Genomic DNA, 19,619 nt, shown 5'->3' on the forward strand with positions numbered 1-19,619 from the left:
TTCAAAGGGAAAAAGAGCTTTATTGCCCAACACAGAGCAGGGAGAATAGGAGGCTTATGGACCTCAGATCTGTCTCTCTGAACTGTAGTAAATCCTAGAGTTTTATAGTATTCAAAGATAGGCAGGTTTAGTACAATAAATATAATGACTTTAAGATGACAAAGATAAAAATGACCTAATTACTGAGCATGCACAAATTGATTTCATGCTTAGTCACAGAACATATGTGAGGTATAGGTATTATAATGAGGGATAACCTGTAGGTTAAGGTTTAAGCTACTGTGCATGTGAGGTCAATTATGATTAGAACTAACTTTGTCTAATAAGATAGCCTAGGATTTGGAATGGGTTAGTTCTGAGTTAACTCAAGTTCCTTCATTAATAAAGATTAAGGGACTGTCCAAGTGATCACAAGACTTCAAAGTTGCAAAACAAGATAAGGGGGTGCAAACAGGGCCAATCATGAGTTATGATGATGTTTTACAAGGTAAAGATAATACAGTTACACAATAAAGTATCATCATCATAGATCAAGGCATCTGGCTTACAGTTCAGTGAGTTTCGATAGTGTCAGGTACTTACTTTTGGCTATTCAACAATATATCACAAAGTAAGAAAGCATCTAAATGATTCAGTTACTATAATCATTTGCTAACTCTAGATTACAAAATGGTACCCATTTTTAAAAAATATTGAAGGATCTGTTAACACATATATGTGCCAGGCCCAACCAAAAATACTTTTCTCCATCAAAATTAGGAGGAAGTTGATTTTTCAAGTTCTCACATTGGTAGCTACTTTGCCTTTGGTAAAGCAATTGGGCATGAGTATCTTCCTTGATTTTCATCCTGGACCCATTTCCCTATCCACATTCCACATCCCATCCCTTCTCACAGTCTTTTCCACAAACTTTACATTAAAAATTCTCTATATCTTCAACCTAAACTTGTCTACTGAACTCTAGACTCCCATATAGTAGAATCTTTCTTACCAACCTCACCTTAACTGACTTAACTAGAATAAGTAAGTTTCGTATTCTCTCCAAACCCTCCAAAAAAATACTGGCTGATGCCCATGGCAAGATGAGGGCTTATACCTGGTAGGTTTCACTCTAATAAACACTCAAACTTTTGCCAAGTAATTTGTGTGTGTATCCAGATCCAGATGTGTTTATCCTCACATCTGTTTTTCCTATTTGTGCATGTTATTGTAATCATGTATTTAATGACACCGATGAAATATGAATGCAAAAAGGGAGTTTCTCACAAACTAAGTTGCATGCTTTAAAAAGGGTCTTAAAAGGTGATCTTTAAAAAAAGGAATTAGGTGCAGGCAGAAAATTGAAAAAGATGAAGAAGTACATAAAATTCTATAGTGATCCTATGTTCAAATCCCCTCACAATAGCCTATGTCCTCCTTGTTAAATAAACTGACATTGAAAAATGCTAACTCTGCAAAGACAAGACAAAGTCAGACCTATCCTTAAAGTAAAGGTCTTAAGCCTATATCAAAAGATTGGCAAGGGAATGGATAGCTGTAGGTTTTAAATTCATATAAAAGTATGTAATTGTTTTTTTTCCATGATTCCCATTTTTAACCAACTATTTCAATTAACTAAGTAATTACTGGCCCAATCATGTCAACCACCAACTAGATATCTTTATTTATTTTTTCCTCCAAATCTGTTTTCTACTCATCCATTGCCTAAGCTAGAAACCTGAAAATCATTCTTAACACCTTCCTGTATCTCAAGCCACACATTCTTAATCCCAAATCCTGGTGATGTTTCCTTCAAATATTTCTTAAATTCTTTACCTCTCTTCTTCATCCTTACTACCACTGTTCTAGTTCTAGCTCTGGAAATACACATTTTAACTGTTCTTCTGCCATTTACAGGCTGTAAAGACAAAACTTCTGAGAGACACATTTACTAAAGGATATAAAGTATGCAAAGCGTTAACAGAGAGAAGGAGTGTACTAAAGGTTAACTATGACTACATAGTGGATCGCACCAGAATTACACGAATAGCCTCTTAACGATTCAGCCCCATCTCTTATTTGAGTTGCCTTAAATTCACCCTTCAAACTTCCACCAGTTAACTATCAGAAACAAAAATGTGACTAAATCAAGTCCTTGGATAAGATCCTTCAATGACTAAGGCCAAACTTCTTAGCGTGGCTTACAGACTCAACATGATCCACTAGAACACTAGAACATCATGATCCATTCACTCACACAGCTCCTTTATACACACACACACACAGACACATACATACACACACACTTCCCTAAATTAAAGGCAGCGAATCTCCTGTAAGTACAATAAATATATCTGCTTAAATCATTAATTTCCATTTTGCAGAGAAGAGCTCAGAAATATTCAGCAAACATTAATTGACTTGCTTACGATGACAGGCTAGCAGGACATTCTGACCCTTAGTCCTGAAATGCTCTATAATATCAATTCCTGCTTCAAATCCTCTTGCCCTTCAGGTGAACCATTCAGTGAAAAGAGCAATAGGCAAAGGGAAGAAATAACAGACCTCAAGAGCACTACGAAAAGATGGCACATAACGGTGACACCAGCCGAGGGGTCAACCATCAAAGCACCACCTTGTATTCTCCCCCAGCCAATAAGTTACCTGCTGTAAGTACTGGTTAATAGTGATGTGAGCCATGGAAGTGGACCGCCGAGTCCAAAGCAAGAGTGAGCAACGATCACCGCCCCTCGCTGGATCTCCAGAAATACAAGCTGAGTTCCCACTTCCGCTGGCGCGCTGGCGTCACTTCCGAGCCGTGGTCCGTCTCTCAACCCGAGCCTCCGAGGTGGTCTGGTTACACCTTCCCTTAGCTGTTGGCTCCTGAAGAATTCCCGCGGGAGCGGGAGTCAGAGATGGCTTGTCTGCGCGCTGGAACTTCCGGGCCTCAGTCGGGTGGGACAGCGGGAAAAATGGGCTGAGGAAGACCGAGTTGTGTCCTCGGGTCCTCATTTCCAATTTGGTCCCACCCAGGACGCACTGGGGCAAGTCAGATCATAGATGAAGGGATAGGTGAAGTGTCATGGGAAGGCCCCTGAGACCTGAGAGGGTTTGGGATTTCGTGGCAGAGGACAACCTCATAGCGTAGCTTGTCTTTCGACTCCTCTCGACTGTTGCATATTTAAAAAGAAAAAAAAAATCCGCTGTGTTAAACCCTCGTACGCCGCTGATCTACTCTCAGGCCCTGGTACTTGGGGTACCGGGGCGCGCACGCGCGGTGGGAGTGGCCGTTGGCCTCACGCTGAGTGACCCGGGTGGCTCGCAGAGCGGGGTCTCAGGGGAGGTGAGCGTGATTGGCCGCCCCAGAACCCCTCATCCTCTCAGGGCACCAAAGCTTCCGTGTACGCAACGGAATCCAATTACACAGATCAAGATGGAGATTGACATTAAGTCGGCCCCGAGCTGAGGGCACCTGAGCCATGGGGACGGGACGGGAGAGACGGGACTTGAGAACAATAGCAAGGGCATGAGAGTTGGCGGTTGGCAGGAAGCTCGTGGAAGACCGGGCTGAGCCACAGAGGGCAGCAGTCACTGCGGCTCGTGCAGCCACGCGCGGGGCCGGCCCCTTTTAGTCACCGACTCTCCCTTCCCGAGGCGGAGTCCCGAGGAGCCGGGCCGAGGGGAGGGGGCGGGCCTAGGAAAGTTGAGGCCGCCGGTGGGGGCGGAGAGGAGGCCGGGTTCCGGCTCCGGCCGGCGGCAGTGTTTACTCCGCACCGGCGCCGGTTCCCAGCCAAGCGGCCGTGTGGGCGCTGAGATTACTTTTATCTGGGGAAGAAGGGAGGGCTGAGAGGAACTGCTCCCCTACGTCTCCGCACAGACTCCCCCGAAACGCGCTCCCGAAGGAGACACCCCGCGGCTTCCTCCGCTCCTCAGCCTGCCGGCGGGGCCTAGCTATCACCTCCAGAGGGGGCCGGGGCACCGGGCGGGGGCGGAGAAGGAGGCGGGGAGACCAGGCCGCGGGGGAAGGAGGAGGAGGAGGAAGCGCGGCCCGGGCCGCGACTGGAGGAGGGGACAGGCCAAGGGTGGGGGTGGGGCGGAGCGGTCGCCACCGGTTTGTTTTCTCGGCTGTAGACATGGCAGACGAGACCCCCAAGAAGGGGAACTTTTCGGCTCTCGTTGGACACACCAATGGCCTAACGAAACCTGCTTCCCTCGCAGCAGCCGCCGCCGTCTCCACGAAACCTGGGGGCGGCAGCGGCTCAAAGAAATTAGTGATCAAAAATTTCCGAGGTAGGTGCAGGAGGGCGATCGTGCCTTACTGTGGGGGAGGGGAAGCTTAAGTCGAAACGGGTCACGGGCCGCACCGGCCCCGCGCGGCGTCGCCGGGACCCTGGGGAGCCCGGCGGCCAGCTTGACGCACCTCATCGAGGCTGCGGGGGTGATCGTCCCGGGAGGAAGGGGCGGCGAGAGCGGCTTCCTGCGCCCCCCGCGGGCGAGGCCGGCGCGTTGGGCCGCGCTGAGGGGACGTCGGGGCGGGGACGGCCAATGGGGAAGGGGCGCGGGTCGCCCGCCCCGCGCACGCGCCGGGCTGACCTGCGCCGACCTAGCCTGCGCTGGGCGGCGCGGAAGAGGGGCTGCGGCATTTACGCTGTGGTACTTGGTGGTCCGCCTCCCGCCACCGTCTACTTCCCAGTGTGCATGCAGGCCAACCCCTCAGCTTTCCATCGTTTGCTCGTTGGATTTCTGTGCAAGCCCTCTGTGGCTGTTCATCACGTCACTTTCAAACTTGATCATCACTTTGGTCCGGTCACCAGACGGTTTTGGACCCTACACCTTCTGGGTACGGAGTGGAGGAAGGTTTTAAAACTTGTGCAGGGGTTATAGGACAATACATTTCTTTTCTAAGATAGTAAAAGGCCCAATGAGTCGGCATTTTAACCTGATCCTGCAGGCCACGTTTCCGCAACTCTGCCGGAGTTGAGCATTTTCTACATCAAAACTAAAAAACCTTTCTTAAATGTGTGAAACAAGGGCTTTTAAAACCTTACATGACTACATGATTTTGGCGATTTATTCTGTAATTTAACAATGTGCCAAGTTTTATTTGTACCAGTTTTTTCATTACTCTGCAATTGATAGAAAATTACAAATTAGGTCAAATAATTAAGGCATCTTGATTCGCACAGCTCAACCAGAGTAACTTCTGAAGCTATACATTTTTCCAGTTTTTACCAGCCCTATCTCGGATAATAGGTCAAAGCAAGCGTTTTTGATACAGGTATATACAATCTTAAGCTCATTCTTCACCTTCCTCCCAACATTGCATAATTTAAATAATTTTAAAATATTGTGTAGAGAATAACTATTCCATGTTATTACCTTTCTGAAATCAACTTAAGGGAAAAAAACTGTAAGATTTATAAATTGTCTTTCGTGTATTTATCCGAAGTATCAATGCCGAATATATTTAGCAAAACAGAAATAATATGGTTGCATAACTTGTAACCCAATACATTTATAAATGGTGTTTAGAAAATTCACTTCCTATGTTCGTACCTATGTGTCTTTTCTTTTAAATTCTTGGTTTGTAGACCATTTTAAGAGATGTATAACTGTTAGCATGGAGGTCTTTCTGCCCTGACTCTCTATCTGGATTTGCAGACAGACCTAAATTGCCTGATAATTACACTCAGGATACATGGCAGAAGCTTCATGAGGCAGTGAAAGCCATACAAAGTAGTACCTCCATTAAATACAACCTCGAAGAGCTCTACCAGGTAAGCGTCCAAGTATGTTAAAAAGTAGAATTTGCCAGAATTTAGAGACATGAATGCAGAATTTTTCTGAACATGGAAGACTTCAAAATTTGTTTAGGATGGCATTTAGTCTCTACAATTACCTGGTTGTTTTATGGCTTAAGTTAATTATCCAATTCCTGTGAGTTACGATACAAATTTAAATTACGTAATTCGCTCAATATTGTTTTCAGAGTCAATAATGAAGGAAATAATATAAATCCAAATGTCTCACTATGTTTGCCTCATACATTAAAGGGTTGTATAAAAGTGTGTCCCACTGTCACCAATTATTTATGGTTGTTGGTTGTTGGCTTTTTATTTTGTTTTCAGGCTTAACTTGCCTAGAAAGATATTCAAGTTATCCAACTACAATAAAGAGGATAGGTATTTCTAAAAGCCACATGCCCCTAACATTTTCCAAATATGTAGCAAAATTATAGTTCTATTTTATGAAATTTGTACTACTGTTTCACTTGCTAACGTAGATTTTTTTTTCTTCTTTGTTCTTTTGATTGATTATCATGTTGGGTTATGCAGACAAAATTTGTTACATTTATTTGAAGTAATGAAATTCCATTTGTAAAGTAAGAAAAGAATGGTTAAAAGTACAGTTTGCTATTTGTATATTTCGTTTACAAATGGACTAGTTTTTCCAGTGTCTTATGTTTAAAGACTAATGTTTATTAACCAGACAATATTACTACATTTCAGGTAACAATGTCATATCACACAGTTCATTTCCATAAAAAGGGCTTGAATTTTTTTAGATTATCTTTTCTCTGGTTACATAAATGATTGCATTATTAAAATTGCAAAAAATACAAAAAAGTATAAAGAAAAAAAATTAAGTCACCTGTGCTCCCATCACCCAAAGAAAAGCACTATTGACATTTTGATGTACAAACGTCCATTCTTTGTCAAAATTCAGTTGCTCATATATATGTGAGTTAAAAGTCTTGATATCAGGTAATGTTTGTTGTCTGGCTTGATTCATTTTCAAACTAGTTTTGGCAATCTGTAAGAAATTTAGAGTCTGTTTGTCACTTTATACAAACAAGCCTGCTGAGATTTTAATTGGAATTTTTTTAGGTCTTCAGATAAATGTGTAGAGAATTCATGTCTTAACAATATTTAGCCTGTCAATCTATGAACAAGGTATAACTCTCCATTCATTTAGGCCTTCGTTAATTTCTGTCAACAATAGTGTTTTCTAGTTTCAATATACTGGTCTTACACATCTTTTGTGAAGTTTATCCCTAAGTAATATTTTTGGTGATATTATAAATGGAATTTTAAACTTTAATTTCTGATTGTTTCTTGCTAGTATATAGAAATAGTTGGGTTTTGTATATTTAGCTGGTATATTGCTACACTCAGTTATTATTTCTAGTAGTTTCTTTGTAGAACACATCAGATTTTCCACATAGACAATCATGTCGTCTGTGAATAAAGATAGTGTTATTTCTTCTTTCAAGTGTAGATATCTATTTCCTTTTCTTGTCTTATTGCACTGTCTAGAGTCTCCAGTGTGGTAGTGAATAGAAATGATGAGAATAAGCATCCTTGTGTCTGATCATAAGGGAGAAGCATTCAGACTTTCATATTCAGTATTATGTTAGCTGCAGATTTTTTTAAGTGCTTTTTATCAACTTGAGGAAGTTTCCTACAATTCAGTTAATTAATTGAGAGTTTTTATCAGAAATATATGTTAGATTTTGTCAAGTGCTTTTTCGGTATTTATTGAGGTAATTTTGTTTTTTAGTTTAAAAAGGTAAATTACATTGATTTTTCATCAGTCTTGCATTCCTGGGATAAATCCTACTTGGTAATGATATATTTTTATTTATATGTAGTTAATTTCATTTTGCTGAGATTTTGTTCATTTTACATCTGTGATCATGAGGGATGTTGTGTTTTATTTTCTTGTACTATCTTCGTCTGTTTTTTTTGTTTGTTTTTTTTTCTTCGTCTGATTTTAGTGACAGAGAAATACCGGCCTCCTAAAATAAATTGGAAGTATTTTCTCCACTTAATTTTCTTAAAGAGTTTGTGTAGAATTGGTATTATTTCTTCCTTAAATGTTTTGTAGAATTTACCACTAAAACCATCTTGGCTTTCTTAGTGGGAAGGTTTTAAACTGTGAATTTAATTTTTCTTGATCTATAGGGTTTTTCAGGTTATCTGTTTCTTCAAGATCATTAATCTGCAGTATTGAATCTGCCATTAATATCATCTCGTATAATTCTTATCTCACAAGGAGTTTTCATCTCTAGATGTTTAATCTGAATCTTTTCTGCATTTACTTTTTTTGGGGGGGTGCATCATCCTGGAAAGCTTTTTTTCTTTTCTTTTTTTTTAATTAGAGAAAATTTAAGTCTATGGAAAAATCATGCACAAAATACAGTTCCCGTATGCCACCCTATTATTAACACTTTGCATTAGTATGGTACATGTGTTATAATTGATGAAAGAACGTTTTTATAGTTATACCTAACTATAGTCTGTAGTTTACATTGGAGTTCATTGTGTTATACAGATCTATGGTTTTTTTAAAAATTTTATTCTAGTTATACATATATACAGCCTAAAATTTCCCCTTTTAACCACATTCAAATATGTAATTCAGTGCTGTTAAATATGTTCACAGTGTTGTGCTATCACCATCATCCATTACCAAGACTCCCATCAACCCAAACAGAAACTGTACAATTTAAGCATTAACTGGTTCTGTCTGTGCCAATTCATGGTCTGTTTTGATTGACTGATTTTTTTTTTATTATGGCTGTGTTATACTACTTCTTTGCAGGTCTAACAATCTTTGATTGCATGCCAGGTGTGAATTTTGCCTTGTTTTTTTTTATTTTTTTAATGAACAACAAACTGACATACCAACATTCTTTTTTTTTTTTTTTACATGGGCAGGCACTGGGTCCTCTAGCATGGCAGGCAAGCATTCTTGCCTGCTGAGCCACGGTAGCCCACCCCATACCAACATTTTTGATGCAAAAAATTCTTGACATGGTACAATCAGTGGCTTACAGTATCATCACATAGTTGTGTATTCATCACCATGATCATTTTTTTGAACTTGCATCTCTCTAGCAAAAGAAGGAAAAAAGAGAAAACCCATGCCATTCCCCTTACCGCTCCCTTTCATTTATCACTGATATTTCAATCTACTCAATTTATTTTAACCTTTGTTCCCCCCTTACTTGTTAATTTTGCCTTTTTATGTGCTGAATATTTTTGTATCCCTTTAAATATTCTTGAGCTTGTTCTAGACATGATTAAGTCATTTGGAAACATTTGATCCTTTTGAGTTTTGTGTTTAAGATTTATTAGTAGGACTAGATGGTGATGAACATACAACTATGTGATGATATTAGGAGTTACTGACTATATACCAAGAATGGAATGATCATATGGTAAGGATGTTCGTATTTGTATATTGTATTTTTTAAAAATTAAAAAAAATAAAAAGATTTATTAGTAGGACTAGAGCAATGTTTTGTCCAGGGCTAATGATTTCCCACTAGTGAGGCAAAACCTTTCTGAATATTCTACACAGTCTGGCTGGTGGGAAGATGCAGAAACTTTTTGAAGTTCTTTCCCTGACCTTGGGTAGTTCCTGTACACAAATGCACTGCTCAGTTCTCTGTTGAATACTCACAGGGTCCCCCATGCAGATCTCCATAATTCTGTCTGCATCTCTCCTCTCTGGGTTTTGTTTTTTAGGTTCTAGCTATCTTCAGCAACCTGCAAACTCAATGCAGTGAGCTAGAGCAATCACAGGAACTGTTTGTTTAGCATCTGTCAGAGATCACTTTCATTGCCAAATACCCAGTTCCTTGAAAACTACTTCATATATTTTGCTTGAGTTTTCGGGCCAAAGGGTAAATACAGACTCTTTAATTCATCTCAACAAGAAGCAGAAGTCCCACTAAATACTGGAATTCTCATAGTTTGTTTTGTTTTGTTTTACATGGGCAGGCACCAGGAATCAAATCTGAGTCTCTGGCATGGCAGGCGAGAACTCTGCCTGCTGAGCCACCATGGCCCACCCAAATTTTTAATTTAATAAAATATTGCATCTTATAACTAGGGCTTATTTATCTTTTATGTCTCATATTCCTTTTTCCTTGGAGATTTGAGGATTTGGTTTTAGTTGGCCATCATTTTTTTTTCTTAAAATAGAATTACTTTGTCATACCTTCTTTTACCCAGTGGTATATCTCATAAAATAACTAGAGGATAGTATTATTTAAAACAATGTTTCCAAATGCTCTAGGGTGTGTGTGTGCATACATTGTGATGCTGAAGTCCATGGATGCTTACATCAAAGATGGCAGTCACTAGATTCCTCAATGATGAGGCAGCACATTTCCAGTGAACATTGCAGGACACTACTCCACAAAGTTAAATTTGGAAATAAATTGACCATATGCAGTTAGCCATCTCTTCTCTTATAAGCAGATTTCTGGCCCATTTATAGAACAATGCTAGTGAATCTAAATAGTTAATTAAAGAATAAGCTGCTTCAAATAATTTGGAAGCAAATGGGATAGAGATAATAAGGTAATTGTGAAAGTATTAACCTCTTGCTTTATCATGATCACTGATAAAGTAGTCAGGCAGTGCATTTAACTTGGTGTTTCAGAATAAATTCTTAAGTTTTTACTGCGGTGTTGTAGTATATGCTTTGTCAGAGAATCTTACGTGAAAGTACCAATTCTCACCACAAGTTTATAAGGGTTTTTTGTTGTTTCTTTCTGAGAAAGCTTTCATGGTGATTTAAGGGAGAACTTGAAGTGAGGTCCCATATCTTCCTGGGAAGGCTTCTTCTACCCTGTATAACCATTTTTGGAGACCTATCTGGAAGAAATTAATTACAGCTAATGTTTGCTTTCAGGCTACCTATTTTTTGGTTACTGTTTTTATTTGGTGAAAAAGGGTCATTCAGGATATGTTGTGCAAACATCTTCACACACACATAACACCCAAAGTCATATTTCTTCTATAATTCAAGGAAGAAAATATTTTGAATGCATGGATCTTTTGTTTTATAAAAACTGAGCTTATATCTTAATAACTAATTACTGATGAAAGTGTATCTAGTGTGCCTTATGTCTGTGTTTTAGTTCTCCTTCATCTTAATAAGATAACAGAAGACTGCAACAGAGAGCTGCATTTTGTAGAAGGGTTTAAGAGAAAGGCTAAGTGATTTCAGGTTGAAATATACAAAAATATAACCTATCAGATCTTTGCATTCTAAGAAAAACCTTGTTATTTTTCTTGAGTCACAAAGTAATGTTTCTGCAAAATCCTCCTACCCATTGATAAGTTTTAGGGAAGAGAATGATAGAGTTAAATGTTGAATGTAGTATAGGACTGTTAAAATTGGTTAGAAGTGAAAAAGAGGAACAGAAAATGGTAGACAAATAGACATGTTATTTGGAGAAACTTGAGTAGGTCATAAACTAATCAAGAGTGAATTCAATGCATGTTATTCAGAAAATAGGGGAGAATATCCGATCCATAATAGGAAGGATTTCATAATTCAATGACTTGTCATTAATAAAATTAGTCATTTGTATTAGATAGTTTACTTTTAACATTTGGAACAGGACATCAATTGTGCAATGTTTCTTTTAAATACTGTCTTTGTTTTTTTTTTTTTTTTTTTTTTTTTTTTTTTTTTTTTAAAGGAAAGACAGAGAGAAGGAAGGAAGATAGAAGGAAGGAAGGAAGGAAGAAAGGGAAACATTTTTAAACATTTTCTTGTTTTATTGTATTCTGTTTCTCCGTTTTTGTTACATGGGCTGGGGCCGGAAATCGAACCGAGGTCCTCCGGCATAGCAGGCAAGCACTTTGCCCGCTGAGCCACCGCGGCCCACCCCTGTCTTTGTTTTTACTTAAAGTTGTTGTGTTTAGGAAACTTCCCTCTCATTTTTCCTTTCACTCAGATTTAGAGTCCTGATTTAATTTGTACATTGTAATTTATGTATTTCTTGCAGATAGAAATTGGAATGTAGAGTACTGTTAGCATCTCTCTCCCAATGTGAACTTATTACAGTTTAAATATGCCTGCATTAAATAAAGGTTCATGGGTGACAAGACCATTATCTTCATGATTTATTGTGAGGAATTATGACTGATGAAGGAAATTTGATCATTCCTATGCTACTATCTACAAAAAACTACTGACCTTTTAATGTGTACTGTAAAATGAAAATAGTCTTCACTTAAAATGGATTGAGATTTTGCCTGCCTTATGCTCACAACCAATGTTATTTTCACAATAGTTCAGCCACATCCCTGTGTTTGATAGGGCTTTGTTTGCTTTGTGTTTTTTTGAGGTTTTCTTTTTTTTTTTTTTTTGGTCTTCATTTTTTCTCCTCATCCACATAAATAAGTCTTAGTACTTGCATGTGTTTTTCCTTTGTGATTTTTTTCACTCTGTGATGTGTTTTTCTTCTTTTTCTGTCTAATCTCAGCTTTAGTCCTAAGGATCTTTCCACGAAACAGATAATCTTCCATAATAGGTATACTCTGAATAAATGCTATTTTTATCCTATAACTCGCTTTTTAATTTATTTTTATATTCCACATGTGAAAGGAATGATTACCCTTATCCAGAGGAATTATTTTCTTTAAGTAGTAATGAGTATACTCAGGTGTGATGGGGTAGTTATCTGACATGAAAATGCTTGTCTGTTTTATTTTTAAATGCGTATCTGTGCTAACACAGACAGTAGTCTAAAAGGCAAGAGCTGATTGTTAAGGAAATCAGAACTTTGTGATAGTATCAAATCCACTGATTTAAAAGCAGCAGTGATATATTGAGAGATGACATGGGGGGAAATACAAATAATACTTTCCCATTTGGCTAAAAAGGGAAATAAAAAAACAGGTAGAATTCAAATGCTGCTTCTTCTCCACTTCCAAACATTGCATTACATTCCTTTTCTCTGGGATGATTTTGAAAAATGTTAGTGGCCATGGCACCCTAACACCTAGTATTAGTGTAGCACATTGAACCAATAATAAGCTTATTAGGTACTTTCTGTATTCTGGAGAATGTATCAAAATCTCAAAATTTTATCAGGCAGGGGGAATCCTATGATATGGTACTTTGGTAATAATATGAAAAAGTTTGTCAGGGACCCTGCCCATAAGGAGCTAACAGAATGAGTAGAGAGATAGACATTCAGTCTTGTAAGGTACAGCTGTGTGGAACATGAAGCAACAAATGGTGACTCAGCAAAAGACATTGAGAAAATAATCAACACCAGCATGTTATCCCAGGGTTTGGCTGATCATTTTGAAATGTCCACAAGTTCTCGGTTCTGAAACAAAATAAATCTTAATGTGCTTCATCTAAGTGGTGATAATATGCCACATAAAACATAAAGAGAAAAAGTTGGTTATGAAATTAAACAATAAGATGCCAAACTGGAAAAAGATAGTTTTAAGGACTTAGATAAACTCCTGATTAATGAATTAAAGCATTCAGAAAATTGTCCTAATATGTGTTGTTTTATGAAGGACATGTTCCACTAAAATAATCTTGCTTTTTGCCAAGGAAAATGTATTTCTTCACATATTGTGTAAAAAATAAATATTTTGTTTGGACCCTGGACCATGCACCTGAAATATATATATAGTAATATTCTTATTTATGGAATTCACTAATGATTAACTAATACAGTAGGAGCCTTTTATGAGTTTATCCTAGGTTTTTTAGGAGAGAAATGAATGGCACATTATTGACTTAATTATGAAGATATAAATATGAAATGTGATGGAATTGAAGAGTTAGAGAAAGGAATTAAAGAATATAAGTGCAGAATATGAATATGAATTCCTTATTTTTATAGTAAGAAGATAAAATATGGGGGAAAAGCTTGGTTTTTCATTGATGCTGATAATAAACTTGCTAGAAAACAAGTTACACTTTTACATTATTGTCACATTCTCTTTTGATCTTTGTAAATATTCTAGCATGTGTTTTATATAGTCTTTAATCATATACCATATAATTATTGAATTTATTTAGTTTAGGTTAATGTAACATGTAGCATTTCCCCTAATATTAAGTATTTGGTTTATTTCCCTTTTTTTTTTTTAACAAGTATTGCCTCAATAAGTATCTTTACAAAAATCTTAATTTCCTTTTTTCCCCAGGGGAATAGTATATTTAAGTTAAATTCAGATTTTTTATCTAAAGTGTTTCCGTTTTGTATATCCCCACATTATTTTCAGTGGTTCAAATGGCTTAAATGTAGGAAAACCACATTTCTATTTATAATATTTTATAATATAATCAAATGAGAATCTGGTGTTGTACATAAGATTTGAAAGGAAATTGTATTAGAACTGGTAAGAATATCAAACATTTTGTTTCTTTCTCATGAATAAAAATTTTTTGATGAAGCATTTTCTACCTTAAAAACTTGTTTCTTCTCTAATTTAAGACAAAGCTGAAGTAAATTCTGCATTTATCTTGTAGAAAAAAAATGAACAATCTAAGTTGGCCTGTATTGTCTGGGCATTCACTTTTTTTTTCTTTAGAATTATTATACTTACTAGGGTGAAGAAAAATGAAATTGCACTCATATTGGTCTCCCACAATTTTGGAGATGGCAACTGAACAGAAAGATGCTCTTTATTCTACAACAATATCCTACCAAAGTTCACATTATAATCATCAGGAAACACTTAAAATGTGCACACACGCTCACACACACACATACATACATACATACACACATTTGTCCAGGTCCCCACCTCATATTTAATAAATTGCAATATCTAGAAATGGGGCCATGGGGATAAAACATGTTTTAAATTTACCTTAGTGATTATGATGTATAACCAGTTTCAAAAATTATTACACTAGGGAAAAGAGGAATATTATGTGATGCTTAGAAATGTTGCAGGCAAGTTACTTGGGATTGTAGATATTGTTGGTATGCAAACAAAAATGTGTTTCAATATTGATTGTTTATGTGTCAGTTTTACCAAACTGTTACCTGATTACAGTGTTCTAGCACTAACTACCCTAAGCTTAAGAATGATAATTTATTTGTGGTTTGTATAAGTACTTTTTTTTCCTTTATATTATGATTATAGCCTCATACACGAATAGGGTTTTAAAAGACCTAATTTGTTATTCATAGTGGATAATTAATTCCTTTTGTTTTCAGGCTGTTGAAAATCTTTGTTCTCACAAAGTTTCCCCAACACTCTACAAACAGCTACGTCAGGTTTGTGAAGATCATGTCCAAGCACAAATCCTTCAGTTTAGAGAATATCCTTTTTTTGGCTAATGAGTTTCTATTCATCACCTAAATGTTTTGAAACTAAATATAATAGTATAAAGAACTAATGAGTATCCTTAATATTAAAACAATAGCTTCTTATTTGTAGAGTAAAAAACTTAAATTTAAAATGAAATGTTTGCTATTTAAATTATTTTGCTGATCAGAATTAAAGGGAAGTAATGTCCATTTATTAGATTGGATTGAAGTATGGAAAAGTTCTAAAAAATATATTAAGGTTTAAATTCTGCTGTCTTTTTTTTTTTTTTTAAGCCATCTGTATTCATTTTCTGTGTGTGTAATAAATTACCACACATTTAGAGGCTTAAAACACATTTATTAGGTGGGCCATAGTAGCTCAGCAGGCAGAGTTCTCACCTGCCATACCAGAGACCCGGGTTCGATTTCCGGTGCCTACCCATGCAAAAAAAAAAAAAATTTTTTTATTTTTACCTCACAGTTTTGTAGGTCAGAAGTTTGAGCACAGCTCACCTGGGTTCTCTGCAGAGGGTTTCATGAAGCTAAAATTATGTCAACCAGGACTATGATCTCATCTGAAGCTCAAGGTTCTTATCCAAGCTCATTCAAGTGTTGGCAGAATTCAGTTCCTTATGGTTGTGAGACTGAGGTCCTCTTTTCTGGCTATGGCTTAAAGGTCACTCCGCTCCTAGATGTCACCTTCAGGTTTTAGTGATGACTGAATATGAGGCTGTAAGTCTAAGTTAAGGTTTGAATTTGAATCTTTATGCACACTATTAAGGAATTGGATTTTAATCTATGAGCATCTGAGAGTCCTTACAGATTTTTAAAGCAAGAACACATTATAATTAGATTTGTGTTTTAGTAAAATAGCTTGGGCAGAATGGTGAGATAAATTGGAAAGTACAGAGACTACAGATATCTCAGCCTGTTCATTTAATCGACACACACTTATTATCTTCAGTGTCCCAGGTATAATGCTAGGCCCCAGGGAAAATAAAGTGCGATTCTGGGCCTTTGAGCTTAAAGACTAATGAGTTTGACAGATACAAAGGTGTACATTTTTGAAACAATATAGTAAGAGTTTTAAAAGATTCAAATAAGCTACTTTGATGTAAAAGAAAGTGCAGCCAATTCTGCCTGGACAAGTAAGTGTGTTCCACTGAAGAGGTGATATTTGAACTATGTTTGTTGTCAAGGATAAATTAAGAGATGGCTAGCTGCCATAGGAAACAAAAATGTTACAGGCAAAGAGAACAGCATGTGCAAAATCATGGCAATGACAAAAGGAAAAGTGAAAAGTTTATTGGGCAGAAAAATAAGGTATGTGAGTGGGGAGGGTTTGCCATTGATAGGAATCTCTAAAGGGGAAACAAAAAAAGATTAATACTGACATGTGAAGTGGCCTTTGTTAAACTAAAAATTTGGAATTTTGTCTAACAATGGAGATTCCAGTGAGGTGTCTAGGTGGCAGAATGGCCTGGGTTTTGTGTTTTAGAAAAACTGCATTGCGTGTTTGTATGCATTGTGGTGTGTAGGTTACAGTGGATGATAACTGGGCAGTGATAACCAGTTGGGACACTACTGAGTTTGATTAGTAGCATCCTCAAGACAGAATGATGGTTGAACCAAGGCAGTAGAAAGGGAGATGGAGAGACTGGACAAACTTAAAAGAGTATTTAAAGTTTGGAGGGAGAGGATTTGATTGCGGTATATGCTAGGGAAAGTGGATAAAGTATTAGACATAAAGTCATGATAAATGATTATGATTGCTACCCAAATAAGGAAAGAACAACAACAACAAAAGGATTTGAGAAAAGGAAAGAGAAAATTAGTTTGGTTTTGATCACATCAAATTACACATAGGTAGAAAACACTATGTTATGCAGTTGAAGCTCTGAATGCATAAGATCAGATGGTCATACATCTGGTTGAAATTGCCAAGGAAAAATGAGTAGGACGATAGGAGAAAATGACAAGAGGACCCCATATGCTGGTGACTTCAAGGCATAAAGGGTGGGAAAGAGAAGGACAGATGTAAGAGATGTAGAAGGAGAACCAAGAGAATAAAATGTGGAAATTGAAGGGAAAAGTTGAAAGAAGGAAGTTTAAGATGTAAAAAGTGAAGTATAATGGGATAATAAGATTGGGGAAAGGATAAATTTACTGTAACTAAAGCATTATTTGCTGCATTCATACATTCAGTAAACACTGAATGAGTGTTTTTGTCAAGCTTTATGCTATACGCTGGAAATAGAAGATGAATGATGAATGACATAGTTCCTGCCCTCAAAGAGTTCATTTTTGCTGATGAAGAGAATTGTAACCTAGCCCAGTCTTATAATGGCAAACTGTTAATGCTTTTGCAGATGCCCAAGTACTTACTTGGCAGGTGATCCAGGGAAGGCATATTAAGATTTCCTTTGCTTCAGAGATATTCCAATACTTCATGTAACTATACTTTCTAAGATTCAAGGAATGCTATTGACTATATTTTAATAGTATCCTGTTTCTTGGGCCAGTAGGTAAAGAAACCAGGAAGGCTTCAGGAAGTCTTTTGTAGGTTAAACAGAGCTGATACCCAAGTAGAAAAAGTACTTTTATGTGAAATCGACTAATCTTCTATTATCTTCTTAGATTACCATATTCATTCACATGTTCATTTATGCAGTAAATTGCATTCACCTGATCCTTTCAAAATAAATTCTCTTGTATTGATAGGCCTTTTCTGGAAAGAAAGGAGATTCCCATACATATGCACACATGTACATCCCAGGCCAAAAGAGCCACAGCTCAACCAATTATCACATCCTGGTGAAACACATGCTCCTTAGCTAGATTCAGTTGCATGCGGAGTTTTTTGATTAGTGTTATGAAAGAAAATCTTATTAGTCATCATAAGAAGGGGACCTGATTTAAGTTGGGGATCACATGTTACGTGACTCATGTGGAATGCACAATATGTACTTGTTATCTCATGGTCTATTCACAACTGTAGGGGCCAGCTTATATTAGCACTATCTTCACTAGAATTATAAAAGCAAGACAGCCCAATATATATTTAGAACATATGTAAAAATATTGTGTACCACGTTTCTATCCCAATATTAGCACTTTCTTTCTGGGTTTCCCAACCCCTACCCCACCTTTCTTAATCCTTTGTATCTGATTCTTACATCAGTACAATCACAGATATTATGGGCAGTTTTTAAAATGTTATAAGCATTTTTTAAGTTAGATTTTTTTGTTGTTATTTGAAGACCTAACTAAATGTCCTTACTAGACTGCTTCAGTATTTTTAATTAAGATTGACCCTATTCTGAAATTTTTTAAAAAAAGGATTATTATTTGGAAATCTGAAATTAGGAAAGGATGGTTGTTGGAGAACCTATCTGAAGAATAAGCTATGAAAGGTTTCAGTACATCCTGAAGGCAGCATATACTATGTCTTAAATTCTACTCATGTGTAGCACTGGCTATACCTTATATCTTATTATCTGGGAGTGATTTTTATATTTAGAAAATGGGGCTTATTAGATACCAAACCATTTAGTATCTGTTTAGCATTTCCTGCTTTTTAAATGAGAAATAGCAAAAAAATGTGGTGAAGGTTATATTGATTTTACAGAGATATTTGAGGAGATACATTTATTTGATAAATTCTTCAAATTGGATCTCTCCATCTTAAATGAATCAGATGGAGCTCTGCATTGATTATTTGCAGCATGCAGATTACCCACAGGTGTCCTATTGGTGTTCGTTTGACTCAGTTAAGTTTAAAGTACTTGTGCAGCCTCACCTTCAAATGAAGCTCGGTCTTAATAGCTGTTGTGGTCTACTTATTGAAACTTGTCTGAATTTTCATCACGTAGTATGTAGAGTTCTTATTCAACGATTAGAGGCAGAACTACCAAATTCCTATTATCATGACATCTAAAGATTTGCCAAGATAGTCTTCATCCAGGATTTAAACATTATAGATGTGGCTTTGTCTAAATCTATTCTTTTTTTCCCCTGTTCATTGTAGTTTCCTAATATAATATGCCATTATAATTTTGAACATTTATAGAAAAAGTTCTTCCAGAATAGCCATTGAAATATTAGATCTTTCCTATAATTGACTATATAATTTTTTTGTTTTTTATTTTAAGTTTATTTATATAATATAACATAAATACAAAGCAAAGAAAGAAAAAAGCAATATTTCACAGCCCTCTTCAACAAGTAGTTACATGACAGATCCCAGAGTTTGTCATGTGCTATAATACCTGACTATGTAGTTTTAATTTATTGGCAGTGCTTCTTAAGGATTCAAGCCTCAAAGGTAAAATAAAATATTTTGACCAGGACACCTGTAGTTATGGTGATCTACACATTATTAGTATGATAAAGGATACAGAGTTGCCCTTTATTCACTCAACCAGTCTCCTCAATTTCTTTTGTTCCCTTCTTAAATCCTTTGTCTGGTTTTCTGCCTCCTCTTGTTATCTGATGCCTCTGTCAGACTTCTTTTTGCCAGTTGGAGACTCTGGCTGTTGTTTGA

The 19,619-nt window shown here is 37.0% G+C and overlaps 2 protein-coding genes across 9 annotated transcripts in view; one reads left to right on the forward strand and one right to left on the reverse strand.

Annotated features, from left to right (window-relative positions):
* Positions 1 to 3,459, reverse strand: part of PCID2 (PCI domain containing 2) — a 65,866-nt gene extending 62,407 nt beyond the window's left edge. Inside the window, exon 1 of one of the 3 annotated variants that reach the window (XM_077158739.1) lies at positions 2,644 to 3,459. In XM_077158739.1, the coding sequence (XP_077014854.1) occupies positions 2,644 to 2,679 (36 nt within the window). In that variant the 5' untranslated portion in view covers positions 2,680 to 3,459. The remainder of the gene's footprint in view (positions 1 to 2,643) is intronic. The other 2 variants (XM_077158742.1, XM_077158740.1) reach the window with 2 other exon arrangements.
* Positions 3,208 to 19,619, forward strand: part of CUL4A (cullin 4A) — a 67,995-nt gene continuing 51,583 nt past the window's right edge. The window contains exons 1-5 of one of the 6 annotated variants that reach the window (XM_077158731.1): positions 3,208 to 3,322; positions 4,111 to 4,269; positions 4,673 to 4,819; positions 5,641 to 5,756; positions 14,984 to 15,087. In XM_077158731.1, the coding sequence (XP_077014846.1) occupies positions 4,113 to 4,269; positions 4,673 to 4,819; positions 5,641 to 5,756; positions 14,984 to 15,087 (524 nt within the window). In that variant the 5' untranslated portion in view covers positions 3,208 to 3,322; positions 4,111 to 4,112. The other 5 variants (XM_077158734.1, XM_077158733.1, XR_013174744.1 and 2 more) reach the window with 5 other exon arrangements.

This window comes from Tamandua tetradactyla, chromosome 4, assembly GCF_023851605.1.
Source record: "Tamandua tetradactyla isolate mTamTet1 chromosome 4, mTamTet1.pri, whole genome shotgun sequence".
NCBI classification, from domain to species: domain Eukaryota; kingdom Metazoa; phylum Chordata; class Mammalia; order Pilosa; family Myrmecophagidae; genus Tamandua; species Tamandua tetradactyla.